General features: G+C 40.3%; 1 protein-coding gene across 1 annotated transcript; it reads right to left on the bottom strand.

The window, feature by feature from the left end:
* Window positions 1–4,574: 4,574 nt before the first annotated feature.
* LOC140282174 (H-2 class II histocompatibility antigen, E-S beta chain) lies at window positions 4,575–20,259 on the bottom strand. Its single transcript, XM_072376748.1, has 6 exons — window positions 20,149–20,259; window positions 19,203–19,475; window positions 11,534–11,747; window positions 11,023–11,090; window positions 5,653–5,766; window positions 4,575–5,028 (listed from the first exon to the last, which is right to left on the bottom strand). The coding sequence occupies exons 1-6, from the start codon at window positions 20,201–20,203 to the stop codon at window positions 5,003–5,005; spliced, it is 750 nt and encodes a 249-aa protein (XP_072232849.1). The 5' UTR covers window positions 20,204–20,259; the 3' UTR covers window positions 4,575–5,002.

The following is a 20,259-nucleotide window of genomic DNA, read 5'->3' as shown; positions in this document are numbered from 1 at the left end:
CACAGAGCTGATCTGATGCTGCGTTCAGGCGCTGTAGGGACACTCACTATCCTCATATTAACATGTGTTGGAGCCTCAGAGTCAGCTCCACGTTCCAGAGACACCTGAAGGCACCAGCTGGTCAGACTGGTTGGTGGTGAGCAGAGAAACAGGAACTGGGTCAGAGAGTCGGCTGTTCTGCTGTGAGGCTGCAAACTGGTTTCTGTCAGAGAATAAACAGGTTTAACGTCTCTGAGGCTGTAACAGAACCCAGAACCCTGGAAACACAAACAGATGCTGCTTTCAGTCCGTATGAGCCCCGGTCCAGAGAAGCAGCAGAGGTCTGATGGTTTCCAGATGGGTTCTGACACCATCAGAATCAGGGCTGTTTTAAACATGCCTAACATTCAGAACCGGTCCAAATCCAGTGCCTGCTCAGTCATGCAGAACTTGCAGTTCCTTATAAAGGACAGAATTTAATTCACTGCTAGAAGGCGCAGAATAATGAAGGTTGCATCATCCACATGAAACCCAATTTTTGCACAGTCAGCAGCCCAAGAAAGATCATTAATGAACACAGTGAACAGTACCGGTCCGAGGCAGATGCCCTGAGGCACACCAGATCCCTCCAATTCAGCTGCACCTGCTGGGATGTAGAAGACTGATCTGTGTCTGATTGAAGAGTTGGTTGGTCCATAAACCAGAGTCCAACAGTAAAGGCTTTGATTAGAAATTAATAAAGAGATCAAATGAAGAATAAAGTTTAATTATCTATGAGGACGACCATCAGACTCCTTTAGTTTGTTTTTCTCCACCTAAAAACGTTCATCGTGTTTTTTCCGTTTTTTTTACCTGTAACAGTTCCAGCTGTTTGGCCTTGAAGTTAGAAGCTGAATTTAATAAAAACTGTGACCTGAGTGATGGGGGCCGGGGCGATGGAGGGAACATCTGGTAGAGGGAACATCTGGTGGAGGGAACATCTGGTGGAGGGAACATCTGGTGGAGGGAGCATCTGGTGGAGGGAACATCTGGTGGAGGGAACATCTGGTGGAGGGAACATCTGGTGGAGGGAACATCTGGTGGAGGGAACATCTGACAAAAGGAACATCTGGCAGAGGGAACATCTGGCAGAGGGAACATCTGACGGAGGGAACATCTGGCAGAAGGTTTGACCTGAACACCACAGAGGAAAAAGCTCAGCTTGGTGTCTGTTTACATGTGAAAAAGCTTTGTGTAGAAACATGAAATAAAGATAAAGAATCTCTGCAGCTTCTCTCTACTGTAGACGAGGGTTTGGCTAACCACCACCTGACTTTACCTCCTGATGTGAGCCGGTATCAGGGTTATGGTTCTAACCCTTACTGTAGACGAGGGTTTGGCTAACCACCACCTGACTTTACCTCCTGATGTGAGCCGGTATCAGGGTTATGGTTCTAACCCTTACTGTAGACGAGGGTTTGGCTAACCACCACCTGACTTTCCCTCCTGATGTGAGCCGGTATCAGGGTTATGGTTCTAACCCTTACTGTAGACGAGGGTTTGGCTAACCACCACCTGACTTTACCTCCTGATGTGAGCCGGTATCAGGGTTATGGTTCTAACCCTTACTGTAGACGAGGGTTTGGCTAACCACCACCTGACTTTACCTCCTGATGTGAGCCGGTATCAGGGTTATGGTTCTAACCCTTACTGTAGACGAGGGTTTGGCTAACCACCACCTGACTTTACCTCCTGATGTGAGCCAGTATCAGGGTTATGGTTCTAACCCTTACTGTAGACGAGGGTTTGGCTAACCACCACCTGACTTTACCTCCTGATGTGAGCCGGTATCAGGGTTATGGTTCTAACCCTTACTGTAGACGAGGGTTTGGCTAACCACCACCTGACTTTACCTCCTGATGTGAGTCGGTATCAGGGTTATGGTTCTAACCCTTACTGTAGACGAGGGTTTGGCTAACCACCACCTGACTTTACCTCCTGATGTGAGCCGGTATCAGGGTTATGGTTCTAACCCTTACTGTAGACGAGGGTTTGGCTAACCACCACCTGACTTTACCTCCTGATGTGAGCCGGTATCAGGGTTATGGTTCTAACCCTTACTGTAGACGAGGGTTTGGCTAACCACCACCTGACTTTACCTCCTGATGTGAGCCGGTATCAGGGTTATGGTTCTAACCCTTACTGTAGACGAGGGTTTGGCTAACCACCACCTGACTTTACCTCCTGATGTGAGCCGGTATCAGGGTTATGGTTCTAACCCTTACTGTAGACGAGGGTTTGGCTAACCACCACCTGACTTTACCTCCTGATGTGAACCGGTATCAGGGTTATGGTTCTAACCCTTACTGTAGACGAGGGTTTGGCTAACCACCACCTGACTTTACCTCCTGATGTGAGCCGGTATCAGGGTTATGGTTCTAACCCTTACTGTAGACGAGGGTTTGGCTAACCACCACCTGACTTTACCTCCTGATGTGAGCCGGTATCAGAGTTATGGTTCTAACCCTTACTGTAGACGAGGGTTTGGCTAACCACCACCTGACTTTACCTCCTGATGTGAACCGGTATCAGGGTTATGGTTCTAACCCTTACTGTAGACGAGGGTTTGGCTAACTACCACCTGACTTTACCTCCTGATGTGAGCCGGTATCAGGGTTATGGTTCTAACCCTTACTGTAGACGAGGGTTTGGCTAACCACCACCTGACTTTACCTCCTGATGTGAGCCGGTATCAGGGTTATGGTTCTAACCCTTACTGTAGACGAGGGTTTGGCTAACCACCACCTGACTTTACCTCCTGATGTGAGCCGGTATCAGGGTTATGGTTCTAACCCTTACTGTAGACGAGGGTTTGGCTAACCACCACCTGACTTTACCTCCTGATGTGAGCCGGTATCAGAGTTATGGTTCTAACCCTTACTGTAGACGAGGGTTTGGCTAACCACCACCTGACTTTACCTCCTGATGTGAGCCGGTATCAGGGTTATGGTTCTAACCCTTACTGTAGACGAGGGTTTGGCTAACCACCACCTGACTTTACCTCCTGATGTGAACCGGTATCAGGGTTATGGTTCTAACCCTTACTGTAGACGAGGGTTTGGCTAACCACCACCTGACTTTACCTCCAGATGTGAGCCGGTATCAGGGTTATGGTTCTAACCCTTACTGTAGACGAGGGTTTGGCTAACCACCACCTGACTTTACCTCCAGATGTGAGCCGGTATCAGGGTTATGGTTCTAACCCTTACTGTAGACGAGGGTTTGGCTAACCACCACCTGACTTTACCTCCAGATGTGAGCCGGTATCAGGGTTATGGTTCTAACCCTTACTGTAGACGAGGGTTTGGCTAACCACCACCTGACTTTACCTCCAGATGTGAGCCGGTATCAGGGTTATGGTTCTAACCCTTACTGTAGACGAGGGTTTGGCTAACCACCACCTGACTTTACCTCCAGATGTGAGCCGGTATCAGGGTTATGGTTCTAACCCTTACTGTAGACGAGGGTTTGGCTAACCACCACCTGACTTTACCTCCTGATGTGAGCCGGTATCAGGGTTATGGTTCTAACCCTTACTGTAGACGAGGGTTTGGCTAACCACCACCTGACTTTACCTCCAGATGTGAGCCGGTATCAGGGTTATGGTTCTAACCCTTACTGTAGACGAGGGTTTGGCTAACCACCACCTGACTTTACCTCCTGATGTGAACCGGTATCAGGGTTATGGTTCTAACCCTTACTGTAGACGAGGGTTTGGCTAACCACCACCTGACTTTACCTCCTGATGTGAGCCGGTATCAGGGTTATGGTTCTAACCCTTACTGTAGACGAGGGTTTGGCTAACCACCACCTGACTTTACCTCCTGATGTGAGCCGGTATCAGGGTTATGGTTCTAACCCTTACTGTAGACGAGGGTTTGGCTAACCACCACCTGACTTTACCTCCTGATGTGAGCCGGTATCAGGGTTATGGTTCTAACCCTTACTGTAGACGAGGGTTTGGCTAACCACCACCTGACTTTACCTCCTGATGAACCTTCAAACAGACCTGAAGTCTTCAGGTGTTTCAGACGAGCTGAAAAACGACACAAACTCTCCAAATATCCTCTGAACCAGAGTAAAAACCACAGATTTCATTCATACCGCAGCTTCAGACTGATCCCTGATCGGGTTATTGATCTGTGATCAGAATCAGATTCAGTCTCATGTCAGGGTGCTGATCATCTCTGTCTGAACCTCCAGAAGCTTCTAACTGGGCCCAGTTCACAGCAGTCTGGTTCCCGTCCACAGCGCCACCCTCAGGCTGCTGCTCATCATCACACCTGCTGCTAACCTGACCCGGTTCTGTCTGAACTCATCATGTGACCCACTCTGATCACCTGTTTCCACTCTTATGGATGTAAAAGCAGCTCAGAGATGATCCGTCTCACCTCAGTCGGGTTTTAAATCCTACCTGAGGTCAAACTGAGGTCACACTGAGGTCAAACTGAGGTCACACTGAGGTCAAACTGAGGTCACACCTCTGGTACCTGATGATGTCACAGCCACACCTGTATGTGATCACCAGGTAAATCAGCCCAAAGAATGAGACAGACGAGAGTTTTCTGACAGTTTATTAAAGTTTGAAAACATCAGTAAAAATGTATAAAGTGAATTAAAGGAGCTGAGGATCATTGACAGAACTGATCACATTGATTGATCAGCAGTTACAGATTCAGTCTGCAGACAGGAAGTGATCGATTCCACACAGAGAAGCAGCAGAGACACCAGAACCAGATCAGACCCGATCCAGGACAGTCACAGGACACACTACAGTCCTGGTGGAGAACTGAAACCACCAGAACCACTGTGAGTCACTCTGTTCTGGTCCTGGATCAGGTTCTGATCTGCTGAGACACCAGTTCTGGATCAGGTTCAGAGCAGTCCGGTTCAAACGGGGATCATCTGTGTTGAGCTGGAAACAGGAAACAGGAAGAAGCAGCAGCTGTTTCTACAGCTGGCAGAACCAGGACCAGCTCCTGCTTCAGTTAGTCGGAACCAGAATACGTCCTGTGAAAAAGAAAAACAATGAATTAACAAAATCACTGAAACCAGGCCTTTCAAACATCTCTAAACTGGTCTAAACTGGTCTAAACTGGTTTAAACTGGTCTAAACTGGTTTAAACTGGTCTAAACTGGTCTAAACTGGTTTAAACTGGTCTAAACTGGTCTAAACTGGTTTAAACTGGTTTAAACTGGTCTGAACTGGAACAAACGACAGTGGGAACGATGCTTCAGTAAAGCAGCAGGTCGTCTGAAACTTAACTAAAGTGTTCTGATAATTAACGTCTGAAAGTGATGTGAAACCTGCAGAGACTCACATCAACATGAAGGTAAAGTCAGTAACTTTAGACTAAATGTTTAACAACTCGGATACCTGACCCTAACTAAAACCTAAAAAATCTAAACCCTGGAAACTCTCATAGCAACTGAAAACCAATCTGTTACAGTTTCTGGTCTAAACTGGTTTAAACTGGATTTAGACTGGTGTATATGATTTAAAGTGATGTGAACAGGTTTTAGACTGGTTTGAACTGGTTTTAAGGTGTTTTAAAACTGGTCTGAACTGGTTTTAAGGTGTTTTAAAACTGGTCTGAACTGGTTTTAGACCGTGTGACTGGTGACTGGTCTGACCTCGGGCCTTCCTCTTGTAGTAGATGAATCCAGCCAGAGATAAGATCAGACCCAGGATCAGTCCTGAGGCTCCGATGGCGATCTTATTCCTCTCTGACTCAGGCATGGACGGGTCTGAGGACAGACAGGTGAGAGACAGACAGGTGAGAGTCAGACGGGTGAGAGACAGACAGGTGAGACTCAGACAGGTGAGAGTCAGGCTGGCGAGAGACAGACGGGTGAGAGTCAGACGGGTGAGAGACAGACAGGTGAGACTCAGACAGGTGAGAGTCAGGCTGGCGAGAGACAGACGGGTGAGAGTCAGACGGGTGAGAGTCAGACAGGTGAGAGTCAGACGGGTTAGAGCCAGACGGGTGAGAGTCAGACGGGTTAGAGTCAGACGGGTGAGAGTCAGACAGGTGAGTGTCAGACAGGTGAGTGTCAGACAGGTGAAAGTCAGACAGGTGAGAGTCAGACAGGTGAGAGTAAAACAGGTGAGAGTCAGACAGGTGAGACTCAGACAGGTGAAAGTCAGGCTGGCGAGAGACAGACGGGTGAGAGTCAGACGGGTGAGAGTCAGACAGGTGAGAGTCAGACGGGTGAGAGACAGACATGTGAGAGTCAGACGGGTGAGAGTCAGACGTGTGAGAGTCAGACGGGTGAGAGTCAGACGGGTGAGAGACAGACGGGTTAGAGTCAGACGGGTAAGAATCAGACAGGTGAGAGACAGACAGGTGAGAGACAGACAGGTGAGAGTCAGACAGGTTAGAGTCAGACGGGTAAGAATCAGACAGGTGAGACTCAGACAGGTGAAAGTCAGACGGGTGAGAGTCAGACGGGTGAGAGTCAGACGGGTGAGAGTCAGACGGGTGAGAGTCAGACAGGTGAGAGTAAGACAGGTGAGAGTAAGACAGGTGAGACTCAGACAGGTGAAAGTCAGACGGGTGAGAGTCAGATGGTTGAGAGACAGACAGGTGAGAGTCAGACAGGTGAGAGTCAGACAGGTTAGAGTCAGACAGGTGAGGGATAGACAGGTGAGAGTCAGACAGGTGAGAGTCAGACGGGTTAGAGTCAGACGGGTGAGAGTCAGACAGTTGAGAGTCAGACGGGTGAGAGTCAGACGGGTGAGAGTCAGACGGGTGAGAGTCAGACAGGTGAGAGTAAGACAGGTGAGAGTAAGACAGGTGAGACTCAGACAGGTGAAAGTCAGACGGGTGAGAGTCAGATGGTTGAGAGACAGACAGGTGAGAGTCAGACGGGTGAGAGTCAGACAGGTGAGAGTCAGACAGGTGAGGGATAGACAGGTGAGAGTCAGACAGGTGAGAGTCAGACGGGTTAGAGTCAGACAGGTGAGAGTCAGACAGGTGAGAGTCAGACGGGTGAGAGTCAGACGGGTGAGAGTCAGACAGGTGAGAGTAAGACAGGTGAGACTCAGACAGGTGAAAGTCAGGCTGGCGAGAGACAGACGGGTGAGAGTCAGACGGGTGAGAGTCACACAGGTGAGAGTCGGACAGGTGAGAGTCAGACAGGTTAGAGTCAGACGGGTAAGAATCAGACAGGTGAGAGTCAGACAGGTGAGAGACAGACAGGTGAGAGTCAGACAGGTTAGAGTCAGACGGGTAAGAATCAGACAGGTGAGACTCAGACGGGTGAGAGTCAGACGGGTGAGAGTCAGAGGGTTGAGAGTCAGACAGGTGAGAGTCAGACAGGTTAGAGTCAGACAGGTGAGGGATAGACAGGTGAGAGTCAGACAGGTGAGAGTCAGACGGGTTAGAGTCAGACGGGTGAGAGTCAGACGGGTGAGAGTCAGACAGGTGAGAGTCAGACAGGTGAGTGTCAGACGGGTGAGAGTCAGACGGGTGAGAGTCAGACGGGTGAGAGTCAGACGGGTGAGAGTCAGACAGGTGAGAGTAAGACAGGTGAGAGTAAGACAGGTGAGACTCAGACAGGTGAAAGTCAGACGGGTGAGAGTCAGATGGTTGAGAGACAGACAGGTGAGAGTCAGACAGGTGAGAGTCAGACAGGTTAGAGTCAGACAGGTGAGGGATAGACAGGTGAGAGTCAGACAGGTGAGAGTCAGACGGGTTAGAGTCAGACAGGTGAGAGTCAGACAGGTGAGAGTCAGACGGGTGAGAGTCAGACGGGTGAGAGTCAGACAGGTGAGAGTAAGACAGGTGAGACTCAGACAGGTGAAAGTCAGGCTGGCGAGAGACAGACGGGTGAGAGTCAGACGGGTGAGAGTCACACAGGTGAGAGTCGGACAGGTGAGAGTCAGACGGGTGAGAGTCACACAGGTGAGAGTCAGACGGGTTAGAGTCAGACAGGCGAGAGACAGACGGGTGAGAGTCAGACGGGTGAGAGTCAGAGGGTTGAGAGTCAGACAGGTGAGAGTCAGACAGGTTAGAGTCAGACAGGTGAGGGATAGACAGGTGAGAGTCAGATGGGTGAGAGTCAGACGGGTTAGAGTCAGACGGGTGAGAGTCAGACGGGTGAGAGTCAGACAGGTGAGAGTCAGACAGGTGAGTGTCAGACGGGTGAGAGTCAGACGGGTGAGAGTCAGACGGGTTAGAGCCAGACGGGTGAGAGTCAGACGGGTGAGAGTCAGACGGGTGAGAGTCAGACAAGTGAGAGTCAGACAGGTGAGAGTCAGACGGGTGAGAGTCAGACAGGTGAGAGTTAGACAGGTGAGAGTCAGACGGGTGAGAGTCAGATGTTGAGAGACAGACAGGTGAGAGTCAGAAAGGTGAGAGTTAGACAGGTGAGAGTCAGACGGGTGAGAGTAAGACGGGTGAGAGTCAGACGGGTGAGAGTCAGATGGGTGAGAGTCAGACGGGTGAGAGTCAGACAGGTGAGAGTCAGACAGGTGAGAGTCAGACGGGTGAGAGTCAGACGGGTTAGAGCCAGACGGTTGAGAGTCAGACGGGTGAGAGTCAGACGGTTGAGAGTCAGACAGGTGAGAGTCAGACAGGTGAGAGTCAGACAGGTGAGAGTCAGACAGGTGAGAGTCAGACGGGTGAGAGTCAGACAGGTGAGAGTCAGATGGTTGAGGGACAGACAGGTGAGAGTCAGACAGGTGAGAGTCAGACAGGTTAGAGTCAGACAGGTGAGGGATAGACAGGTGAGAGTCAGACAGGTGAGAGTCAGACGGGTGAGAGTCAGACGGGTTAGAGTCAGACAGGCGAGAGACAGACAGGTGAGAGTCTGATGGGTGAGAGTAAGACAGGTGAGAGTCAGACGGGTTAGAGTCAGACAGGTGAGAGTTAGACGGGTGAGAGTCAGACAGGTGAGAGTCAGACAGGTGAGAGTCAGACAGGTGAGAGTCAGACGGGTGAGAGTCAGATGGTTGAGAGACAGACAGGTGAGAGTCAGACAGGTTAGAGTCAGACAGGTGAGGGATAGACAGGTGAGAGTCAGACGGGTGAGAGTCAGACAGGTGAGAGTCAGACGGGTGAGAGTCAGACGGGTGAGAGTCAGACAGGTGAGAGTCAGACGGTTGAGAGACAGACAGGTGAGAGTCAGATGGGTGAGAGACAGACAGGTGAGAGTCAGACGGGTGAGAGTCAGACAGGTGAGAGTCAGACAGGTGAGAGTCAGAAAGGTGAGAGTCAGACAGGTGAGAGTCAGACGGTTGAGAGACAGACAGGTGAGAGTCAGATGGGTGAGAGTCAGACAGGTGAGAGACAGACAGGTGAGAGTCAGACAGGTGAGAGTCAGACGGGTTAGAGTCAGATGGGTGAGAGTCAGACGGGTGAGAGTCAGACGGGTGAGAGACAGACAGGTGAGAGTCAGATGGGTGAGAGTAAGACAGGTGAGAGTCAGACAGGTGAGAGTCAGACAGGTTAGAGTCAGACAGGTGAGGGATAGACAGGTGAGAGTCAGACAGGTGAGAGTCAGACGGGTGAGAGTCAGACGGGTTAGAGTCAGACAGGCGAGAGACAGACGGGTGAGAGTCAGACGGGTGAGAGTCTGATGGGTGAGAGTAAGACAGGTGAGAGTCAGACGGGTTAGAGTCAGACAGGTGAGAGTTAGACGGGTGAGAGTCAGACAGGTGAGAGTCAGACAGGTGAGAGTCAGACAGGTGAGAGTCAGACGGGTGAGAGTCAGATGGTTGAGAGACAGACAGGTGAGAGTCAGACAGGTTAGAGTCAGACAGGTGAGGGATAGACAGGTGAGAGTCAGACGGGTGAGAGTCAGACAGGTGAGAGTCAGACGGGTGAGAGTCAGACGGGTGAGAGTCAGACAGGTGAGAGTCAGACGGTTGAGAGACAGACAGGTGAGAGTCAGATGGGTGAGAGACAGACAGGTGAGAGTCAGACGGGTGAGAGTCAGACAGGTGAGAGTCAGACAGGTGAGAGTCAGAAAGGTGAGAGTCAGACAGGTGAGAGTCAGACGGTTGAGAGACAGACAGGTGAGAGTCAGATGGGTGAGAGTCAGACAGGTGAGAGACAGACAGGTGAGAGTCAGACAGGTGAGAGTCAGACGGGTTAGAGTCAGATGGGTGAGAGTCAGACGGGTGAGAGTCAGACGGGTGAGAGACAGACAGGTGAGAGTCAGACGGGTGAGAGACAGACAGGTGAGAGTCAGACGGGTGAGAGACAGACAGGTGAGAGTCAGACATGTGAGAGTCAGACGGGTGAGAGTCAGATGGGTGAGAGTCAGACAGGTGAGAGTCAGACAGGTGAGAGTCAGACGGGTGAGAGACAGACAGGTGAGAGTCAGACGGGTGAGAGACAGACAGGTGAGAGTCAGACATGTGAGAGTCAGATGGGTGAGAGTCAGACAGGTGAGAGACAGACAGGTGAGAGTCAGACGGGTGAGAGACAGACAGGTGAGAGTCAGACGGGTGAGAGACAGACAGGTGAGAGTCAGACATGTGAGAGTCAGACATGTGAGAGTCAGACGGGTGAGAGTCAGATGGGTGAGAGTCAGACAGGTGAGAGACAGACAGGTGAGAGTCAGACGGGTGAGAGACAGACAGGTGAGAGTCAGACATGTGAGAGTCAGACGGGTGAGAGTCAGATGGGTGAGAGTCAGATGGGTGAGAGACAGACAGGTGAGACTCAGACAGGTGAGAGTCAGGCTGGCGAGAGACAGACGGGTGAGAGTCAGACGGGTGAGAGTCAGACAGGTGAGAGTCAGACGGATTAGAGTCAGACGGGTGAGAGTCAGACGGGTTAGAATCAGACAGGTGAGAGACAGACAGGTGAGAGTCAGACAGGTGAGAGTCAGACGGGTTAGAATCAGACGGGTGAGAGTCAGACAGGTGAGAGACAGACAGGTGAGAGTCACACAGGTGAGAGTCAGACAGGCGAGAGTCAGACGGGTGAGAGTCAGACAGGTGAGAGACAGACGGGTGAGAGTCAGACAAGTTGGAGACAGACAGGTATTTACCCCAGTCAGTAATCAGAGGCTCCTTCAGGCTGGCGTGTTCCACCTTACAGGAGATCTTCTCTCCAGACCTGCAGCAACATGAACCAACATCTCTGATTCTGACAGAACTCTTTGAACAGATCAGACTGGATCTAACCGGACCAGATCGGACTGGATCTAACCGGACCAGATCGGACTGGATCTAACCGGACCTGACTGGATCTAACCGGACCTGACCAGATCAGACTCGATCTAACCGGACCAGATCGGACTGGATCTAACCGGACCTGATCGGACTGGATCTAACCGGACCTGACCAGATCAGACTGGATCTAACTGGACCAGATCAGACTGGATCTAACCGGACCTGACCAGATCGGACTGGATCTAACCGGACCTGACCAGATCAGAACTCTCAAACTGAACAAAAACTGATCTTTGAAGTATTTTAACTCTTTAAACTCAGACAGAAACCATATTGTAATTAAGAATGAATGCTTCTGGTTCTGGTTCTGGTTCTGGAACCACTCACCTGGGCGTGTACTCCAGGTGTGACTGGATCTGGTAGTACCAGTCGCCGTCCTCCATCTCCTCAGTGGAAGTGACATCAGAGGTGACTTCCTGTCCGTCTCTGAGCCAGCTCACTTTGATGGTTTTGGGGTAGAAGTCGTAGACTCTGCAGAGCAACATGGCGGGATGGCGCCCAGCAGGGGGCGTGGTGGAGTACAGCCTGACAGTCGGCGCCACTGGACACACAGAGGCTGTTTATTAAACTGATGATGTCACTGATCGGGTTAACGTACGAGTTTATTGATCCGAACTCAGTCAGGATAAAAGTGCACGAGGAGGAAAATAAAGTTTAGTTTGAATCCACAGAAACATCAGCAGGAAGCGACAGAAATGATGAGGCTGGAGGAGTTTCATAAAGTTTAATTAAGTTTAATACGGTTTAATAAAGTTTAATACGGTTTGATAAAGTTTAATAAAGTTTAATAAGGTTTAATAAGGTTTAATAAAGTTTAATAAGGTTTAATAAAGTTTAATACGGTTTAATAAGGTTTAATAAAGTTTAATAAGGTTTAATAAAGTTTAATACGGTTTAATAAGGTTTAATAAAGTTTAATAAGGTTTAATAAAGTTTAATACGGTTTAATAAGGTTTAATAAAGTTTAATACGGTTTAATAAGGTTTAATAAAGTTTAATACGGTTTAATAAGGTTTAATAAAGTTTAATAAGGTTTAATAAAGTTTAATCAAGTTTAATAAGGTTTAATAAAGTTTAATAAAGTTTAATAAGGTTTAATAAGGTTTAATAAAGTTTAATAAGGTTTAATAAGGTTTAATAAAGTTTAATAAGGTTTAATAAGGTTTAATAAAGTTTAATAAGGTTTAATAAAGTTTAATAAAGTTTAATAAGGTTTAATAAAGTTTAATAAAGTTTAATAAGGTTTAATAAGGTTTAATAAGGTTTAATAAAGTTTAATAAGGTTTAATAAAGTTTAATAAAGCTTAATAAAGTTTAATAAGGTTTAATAAGGTTTAATAAAGTTTAATAAGGTTTAATAAAGTTAAATAAAGTTTAATAAGGTTTAATAAAGTTTAATAAGGTTTAATAAAGTTTAATACGGTTTAATAAAGTTTAATACGGTTTGATAAAGTTTAATAAAGTTTAATAAGGTTTAATAAGGTTTAATAAAGTTTAATAAGGTTTAATAAAGTTTAATACGGTTTAATAAGGTTTAATAAAGTTTAATAAGGTTTAATAAAGTTTAATACGGTTTAATAAGGTTTAATAAAGTTTAATACGGTTTAATAAGGTTTAATAAAGTTTAATACGGTTTAATAAGGTTTAATAAAGTTTAATAAGGTTTAATAAAGTTTAATACGGTTTAATAAGGTTTAATAAAGTTTAATACGGTTTAATAAGGTTTAATAAAGTTTAATACGGTTTAATAAGGTTTAATAAAGTTTAATACGGTTTAATAAGGTTTAATCAAGTTTAATAAGGTTTAATAAAGTTTAATAAAGTTTAATAAGGTTTAATAAGGTTTAATACGGTTTAATAAGGTTTAATAAAGTTAAATAAAGTTTAATAAGGTTTAATAAAGTTTAATAAGGTTTAATAAAGTTTAATAAAGTTTAATAAAGTATAATACGGTTTAATAAAGTTTAATAAGGTTTAATAATGTTTAATAAGGTTTAATAAGGTTTAATAAAGTTTAATAAAATTTAATAAAGTATAATACGGTTTAATAAAGTTTAATAAGGTTTAATAAGGGTTAATAAGGTTTAATAAAGTTTAATAAAGTTTAATAAAGTATAATACGGTTTAATAAAGTTTAATAAGGTTTAATAATGTTTAATAAGGTTTAATAAGGTTTAATAAAGTTTAATAAAATTTAATAAAGTATAATACGGTTTAATAAAGTTTAATAAGGTTTAATAAAGTTTAATAAGGGTTAATAAGGTTGAATAAAGTTTAATAAGGTTTAATAAGGTTTAATAAAGTTTAATAAAGTTTAATAAGGTTTAATAAAGTTTAATAAAGTTTAATAAGGTTTAATAAAGTTTAATAAAGTTTAATAAGGTTTAATAAAGTTCAATAAAGTTTAATAAGGTTTAATAAGGTTTAATAAAGTTTAATAAAGTTTAATACGGTTTAATAAAGTTTAATAAGGTTTAATAAGGTTTAATAAAGTTTAATAAGGTTTAATAAAGTTTAATAAAGTTTAATAAGGTTTAATAAAGTTTAATAAAGTTTAATAAGATTTAATAAGGTTTAATAAGGTTTAATAAAGTTTAATAAAGCTTAATAAAGTTTAATAAGGTTTAATAAGGTTTAATAAAGTTTAATAAGGTTTAATAAAGTTTAATAAGGTTTAATAAAGTTAAATAAAGTTTAATAAGGTTTAATAAAGTTTAATAAGGTTTAATAAAGTTTAATAAAGTTTAATAAAGTTTAATAAAGTATAATACGGTTTAATAAAGTTTAATAAGGTTTAATAAGGGTTAATAAGGTTTAATAAAGTTTAATAAAGTATAATACGGTTTAATAAAGTTTAATAAGGTTTAATAATGTTTAATAAGGTTTAATAAGGTTTAATAAAGTTTAATAAAGTTTAATAAAGTATAATACGGTTTAATAAAGTTTAATAAGGTTGAATAAAGTTTAATAAGGTTTAATAAGGTTTAATAAAGTTTAATAAAGTTTAATAAGGTTTAATAAAGTTTAATAAAGTTTAATAAGGTTTAATAAAGTTTAATAAAGTTTAATAAGGTTTAATAAAGTTCAATAAAGTTTAATAAGGTTTAATAAGGTTTAATAAAGTTTAATAAAGTTTAATACGGTTTAATAAAGTTTAATAAAGTTTAATAAGGTTTAATAAGGTTTAATAAAGTTTAATACGGTTTAATAAAGTTTAATAAAGTTTAATAAGGTTTAATAAAGTTTAATAAGGTTTAATAAGGTTTAATAAGGTTTAATAAGGTTTAATAAAGTTTAACAAGGTTTAATAAAGTTTAATAAAGTTTAATAAGGTTTAATAAAGTTTAATAAAGTTTAATAAAGTTTAATAAAGTTTAATAAAGTATAATACGGTTTAATAAAGTTTAATAAGGGTTAATAAGGTTTAATAAGGTTTAATAAAGTTTAATAAAGTTTAATAAAGTATAATACGGTTTAATAAAGTTTAATAAGGTTTAATAATGTTTAATAAAGTATAATACGGTTTAATACAGTTTAATAAGGTTTAATAAAGTTTAATAAGGGTTAATAAGGTTTAATAATGTTTAATAAGGTTTAATAAGGTTTAATAAAGTTTAATAAAGTTTAATAAAGTATAATACGGTTTAATAAAGTTTAATAAGGTTTAATAAAGTTTAATAAGGGTTAATAAGGTTTAATAAAGTTTAATAAGGTTTAATAAGGTTTAATAAAGTTTAATAAAGTATAATACGGTTTAATAAAGTTTAATAAGGGTTAATAAGGTTTAATAAAGTTTAATAAGGGTTAATAAGGTTTAATAAGGTTTAATAAAGTTTAATAAGGTTTAATAAAGTTTAATAAAGTTTAATAAAGTTTAATAAGGTTTAATAAGGTTTAATAAGGGTTAATAAGGTTTAATACGGTTTAATAAAGTTTAATAAGGTTTAATAAAGTTTAATAAAGTTTAATAAAGTTTAATAAGGTTTAATAAGGTTTAATAAGGGTTAATAAGGTTTAATAAAGTTTAATAAGGGTTAATAAGGTTTAATAAGGTTTAATACGGTTTAATAAAGTTTAATAAGGTTTAATAAAGTTTAATAAAGTTTAATAAAGTTTAATAAAGTATAATACGGTTTAATAAAGTTTAATAAGGTTTAATAAGGTTTAATAAGGTTTAATAAGGTTTAATAAGGGTTAATAAGGTTTAATAAAGTTTAATAAGGTTTAATAAAGTTTAATAAGGTTTAATAAGGTTTAATAAAGTTTAATAAGGTTTAATAAAGTTTAATAAGGTTTAATACGGTTTAATAAGGTTTAATAAGGTTTAATAAGGTTTAATAAAGTTTAATAAGGTTTAATAAGGTTTAATAAGGGTTAATAAGGTTTAATAAAGTTTAATAAGGTTTAATAAAGTTTAATAAAGTTTAATAAAGTTCAATAATCAGAATAAACCAACAGAACATCTGTAAAAAATATATAAATAAAGATAAATCCATAAACTCAGCTGATATAAAACATTAATAATGTTTAATTAACACTTTCCTGAACCATTGATCATGTAATATTTAATCATTTTATTCATTTATTGCTGCTTTTATTCATCATATTTTACTTTGATCTTTTTTCATAAATCTGGACTTTAATGGAAGTTTCTGTCAGACTTTAAGTTGCTTTTATAAATATTTCAACTTAATTTCTATTAAAATAAATGTGTAGAAATGTAATCAGTAAAGTTTCAGAGTTTCATTATTGATCAGTTATAAAGTGTTATTGATCAGTTATAAAGTGTTATTGATCATTAACAGTGTGTTATTGATCATTAACAGCCTGTTATTGATCATTAACAGTGTGTTATTGATCATTAACAGCCTGTTATTGATCATTAACAGTGTGTTATTGATCATTAACAGCGTGTTAATGATCATTAACAGTGTGTTATTGATCATTAACAGTGTGTTATTGATCATTAACAGCGTGTTAATGATCATTAACAGTGTGTTATTGATCATTAACAGTGTGTTATTGATCATTAACAGCGTGTTAATGATCATTAACAGTGTGTTATTGATCATTAACAGCGTGTTATTGATCATTAACAGCGTGTTATTGATCATTAACAGCGTGTTATTGATCATTAACAGCCTGTTAATGATCATTAACAGTGTGTTATTGATCATTAACAGCGTGTTATTGATGAGTTATAAAGTGTTATTGATCATTAACAGCCTGTTATTGATGAGTTATAAAGTGTTATTGATCATTAACAGCCTGTTATTGATGAGTTATAAAGTGTTATTGATCATTAACAGCCTGTTATTGATGAGTTATAAAGTGTTATTGATCATTAACAGCCTGTTATTGATGAGTTATAAAGTGTTATTGATCATTAACAGCCTGTTATTGATGAGTTATAAAGTGTTATTGATCATTAACAGCGTGTTATTGATCAGTTATAAAGTGTTATTGATCATCAATAGCGTGTTATTGATCAGTTATAAAGTGTTATTGATCATTAACAGCCTGTTATTGATGAGTTATAAAGTGTTATTGATCATTAACAGCCTGTTATTGATGAGTTATAAAGTGTTATTGATCATTAACAGCCTGTTATTGATCATCAACAGCGTGTTATTGATCAGTTATAAAGTGTTATTGATCATCAATAGCGTGTTATTGATGAGTTATAAAGTGTTATTGATCATTAACAGCCTGTTATTGATGAGTTATAAAGTGTTATTGATCATTAACAGCCTGTTATTGATCATCAACAGCGTGTTATTGATGAGTTATAAAGTGTTATTGATCATCAATAGCGTGTTATTGATCATTAACAGCGTGTTATCGATCATTAACAGCCTGTTATTGATCATTAACAGTGTGTTATTGATCATTAACAGTGTGTTATTGATCAGGTATAAAGTGTTGTTGATCAGTTATAAAGTGTTATTGATCATCAATAGCGTGTTATTGATCAGTTATAAAGTGTTATTGATCATCAATAGCGTGTTATTGATCATTAACAGCGTGTTATCGATCATTAACAGCCTGTTATTGATCATTAACAGTGTGTTATTGATCATTAACAGTGTGTTATTGATCAGGTATAAAGTGTTGTTGATGAGTTATAAAGTGTTATTGATCATTAACAGCGTGTTATTGATCATTAACAGCCTGTTATTGATGAGTTATAAAGTGTTATTGATCATTAACAGCCTGTTATTGATCATCAACAGCGTGTTATTGATCAGTTATAAAGTGTTATTGATCATCAATAGCGTGTTATTGATCAGTTATAAAGTGTTATTGATCATCAATAGCGTGTTATTGATCATTAACAGCGTGTTATCGATCATTAACAGCCTGTTATTGATCATTAACAGTGTGTTATTGATCATTAACAGTGTGTTATTGATCAGGTATAAAGTGTTGTTGATGAGTTATAAAGTGTTATTGATCATTAACAGCCTGTTATTGATGAGTTATAAAGTGTTATTGATCATTAACAGCCTGTTATTGATGAGTTATAAAGTGTTATTGATCATTAACAGCCTGTTATTGATGAGTTATAAAGTGTTATTGATCATTAACAGCCTGTTATTGATCATCAACAGCGTGTTATTGATGAGTTATAAAGTGTTATTGATCATTAACAGCGTGTTATTGATCAGTTATAAAGTGTTATTGATCATCAATAGCGTGTTATTGATCATTAACAGCGTGTTATCGATCATTAACAGCCTGTTATTGATCATTAACAGTGTGTTATTGATCATTAACAGCCTGTTATTGATCATTAACAGTGTGTTATTGATCATTAACAGCGTGTTATTGATCATTAACAGCCTGTTATTGATCATTAACAGTGTGTTATTGATCAGGTATAAAGTGTTGTTGATGAGTTATAAAGTGTTATTGATCATTAACAGCGTGTTATTGATCAGTTATAAAGTGTTATTGATCATTAACAGCGTGTTATTGATCAGTTATAAAGTGTTATTGATCATTAACAGCGTGTTATTGATCAGTTATAAAGTGTTATTGATCATTAGCAGCCTGTTATTGATCATTAACAGCCTGTTATTGATCATCAACAGCCTGTTATTGATCAGTTATAAAGTGTTATTGATCAGTTATAAAGTGTTATTGATCAGTTATAAAGTGTTATTGATCATTAACAGTGTGTTACTGATCAGGTATAAAGTGTTGTTGATGAGTTATAAAGTGTTATTGATCATTAACAGCCTGTTATTGATCAGTTATAAAGTGTTATTGATCATTAACAGCGTGTTATTGATCAGTTATAAAGTGTTATTGATCATTAACAGCGGGTTATTGATCAGTTATAAAGTGTTACTGATCATTAACAGCGTGTTATTGATCAGTTATAAAGTGTTATTGATCATTAACAGCCTGTTATTGATCATTAACAGCCTGTTATTGATCATCAACAGCCTGTTATTGATCAGTTATAAAGTGTTATTGATCAGTTATAAAGTGTTATTGATCATTAACAGCGTGTTATTGATCAGTTATAAAGTGTTATTGATCATTAACAGCCTGTTATTGATCATCAACAGCCTGTTATTGATCAGTTATAAAGTGTTATTGATGAGTTATAAAGTGTTATTGATCATTAACAGCGTGTTATTGATCATTAACAGCGTGTTATTGATCAGTTATAAAGTGTTATTGATGAGTTATAAAGTGTTATTGATGAGTTATAAAGTGTTATTGATCATTAACAGCGTGTTATTGATCATTAACAGCCTGTTATTGATCAGTTATAAAGCAGCTGCAGTGCCACAGTCTGGCCACCAGGGGGCAGCACACACCTGCAGATATCTGCAGTAAATCCGGTGCAGAAGAAAAGAAGAAATATCTAAATGTGAGCTGAACACAGATCAGCTGGTTTTAACTCAGCAGCTGATCTGCAGTCAGTTCAGTCTGAGGAAGAGGAGGAAGGTGAAGGTGATGAAGATCACACACAAACACTCACCTGATTTAGTCAGAGGGTTACTGTACCAGATCCCAATGTTGTGTTGGCAGTACCTCTCCTTATCAGCCATCAGCTGAGCCAGGATTCCTGTATCTTTGTTCAAACGCTCTGCGTTCTTCACTCCGAACTCGGTGTATCCGACAAACTTCCCCAAACTGCTGCTGAACCTGACGTATTCCAACTGGTTGTAGAACATAGACCTGGTGTATTCGATGTCCTTCAGCTCAGTGGAGTTAAACTCACAGCGAGCCACATAAAACTCCCTGAATCCATCTGAGGAACAGAGTATTGATCAGTGATCAGTTCATTGATCTGTGATAACCTGCTGAACAGACTGATGAAAGACTGTTGGTGATGTGATGAGTTTATTGATCAGTTAGAGTATTAATCAGAGTATTGATCAGAGCATTAATCAGAGCATTAATCAGAGTATTGATCAGAGTATTGATCAGAGTATTAATCAGAGCATTAATCACAGTATTAATCAGAGTATTGATCAGAGTATTGATCAGAGTATTGATCAGAGCATTAATCAGAGCATTAATCACAGTATTAATCAGAGTATTGATCAGAGTATTGATCAGAGTATTGATCAGAGCATTAATCAGAGTATTAATCACAGTATTAATCACAGTATTAATCAGAGTATTGATCAGAGCATTAATCAGAGCATTAATCACAGTATTAATCAGAGTATTGATCAGAGTATTGATCAGAGTATTGATCAGAGCATTAATCAGAGCATTAATCACAGTATTAATCAGAGTATTGATCAGAGTATTGATCAGAGTATTGATCAGAGCATTAATCAGAGTATTAATCACAGTATTAATCACAGTATTAATCAGAGTATTGATCAGAGCATTAATCAGAGCATTAATCACAGTATTGATCAGAGTATTGATCAGAGTATTGATCAGAGTATTGATCAGAGTATTGATCCTACCTGCTGTGTAGACGGTGAAGAAGAGGAGGCAGAGGCAGAGGAAGGGTGAAGCCATGTCTCTCTCCGTGTGTTCAGCTGACAAACACTGACTCGGTCTGACTGAGAGCTGCT

This window comes from Leuresthes tenuis, unplaced genomic scaffold (assembly GCF_036924035.1).
Source record: "Leuresthes tenuis unplaced genomic scaffold, fLeuTen1.0.hap1 SCAF_22, whole genome shotgun sequence".
NCBI classification, from domain to species: domain Eukaryota; kingdom Metazoa; phylum Chordata; class Actinopteri; order Atheriniformes; family Atherinopsidae; genus Leuresthes; species Leuresthes tenuis.
The sequence above is the reverse complement of the archived record's forward strand: the minus strand, read 5'-3'. Positions and strand labels throughout refer to the sequence as shown.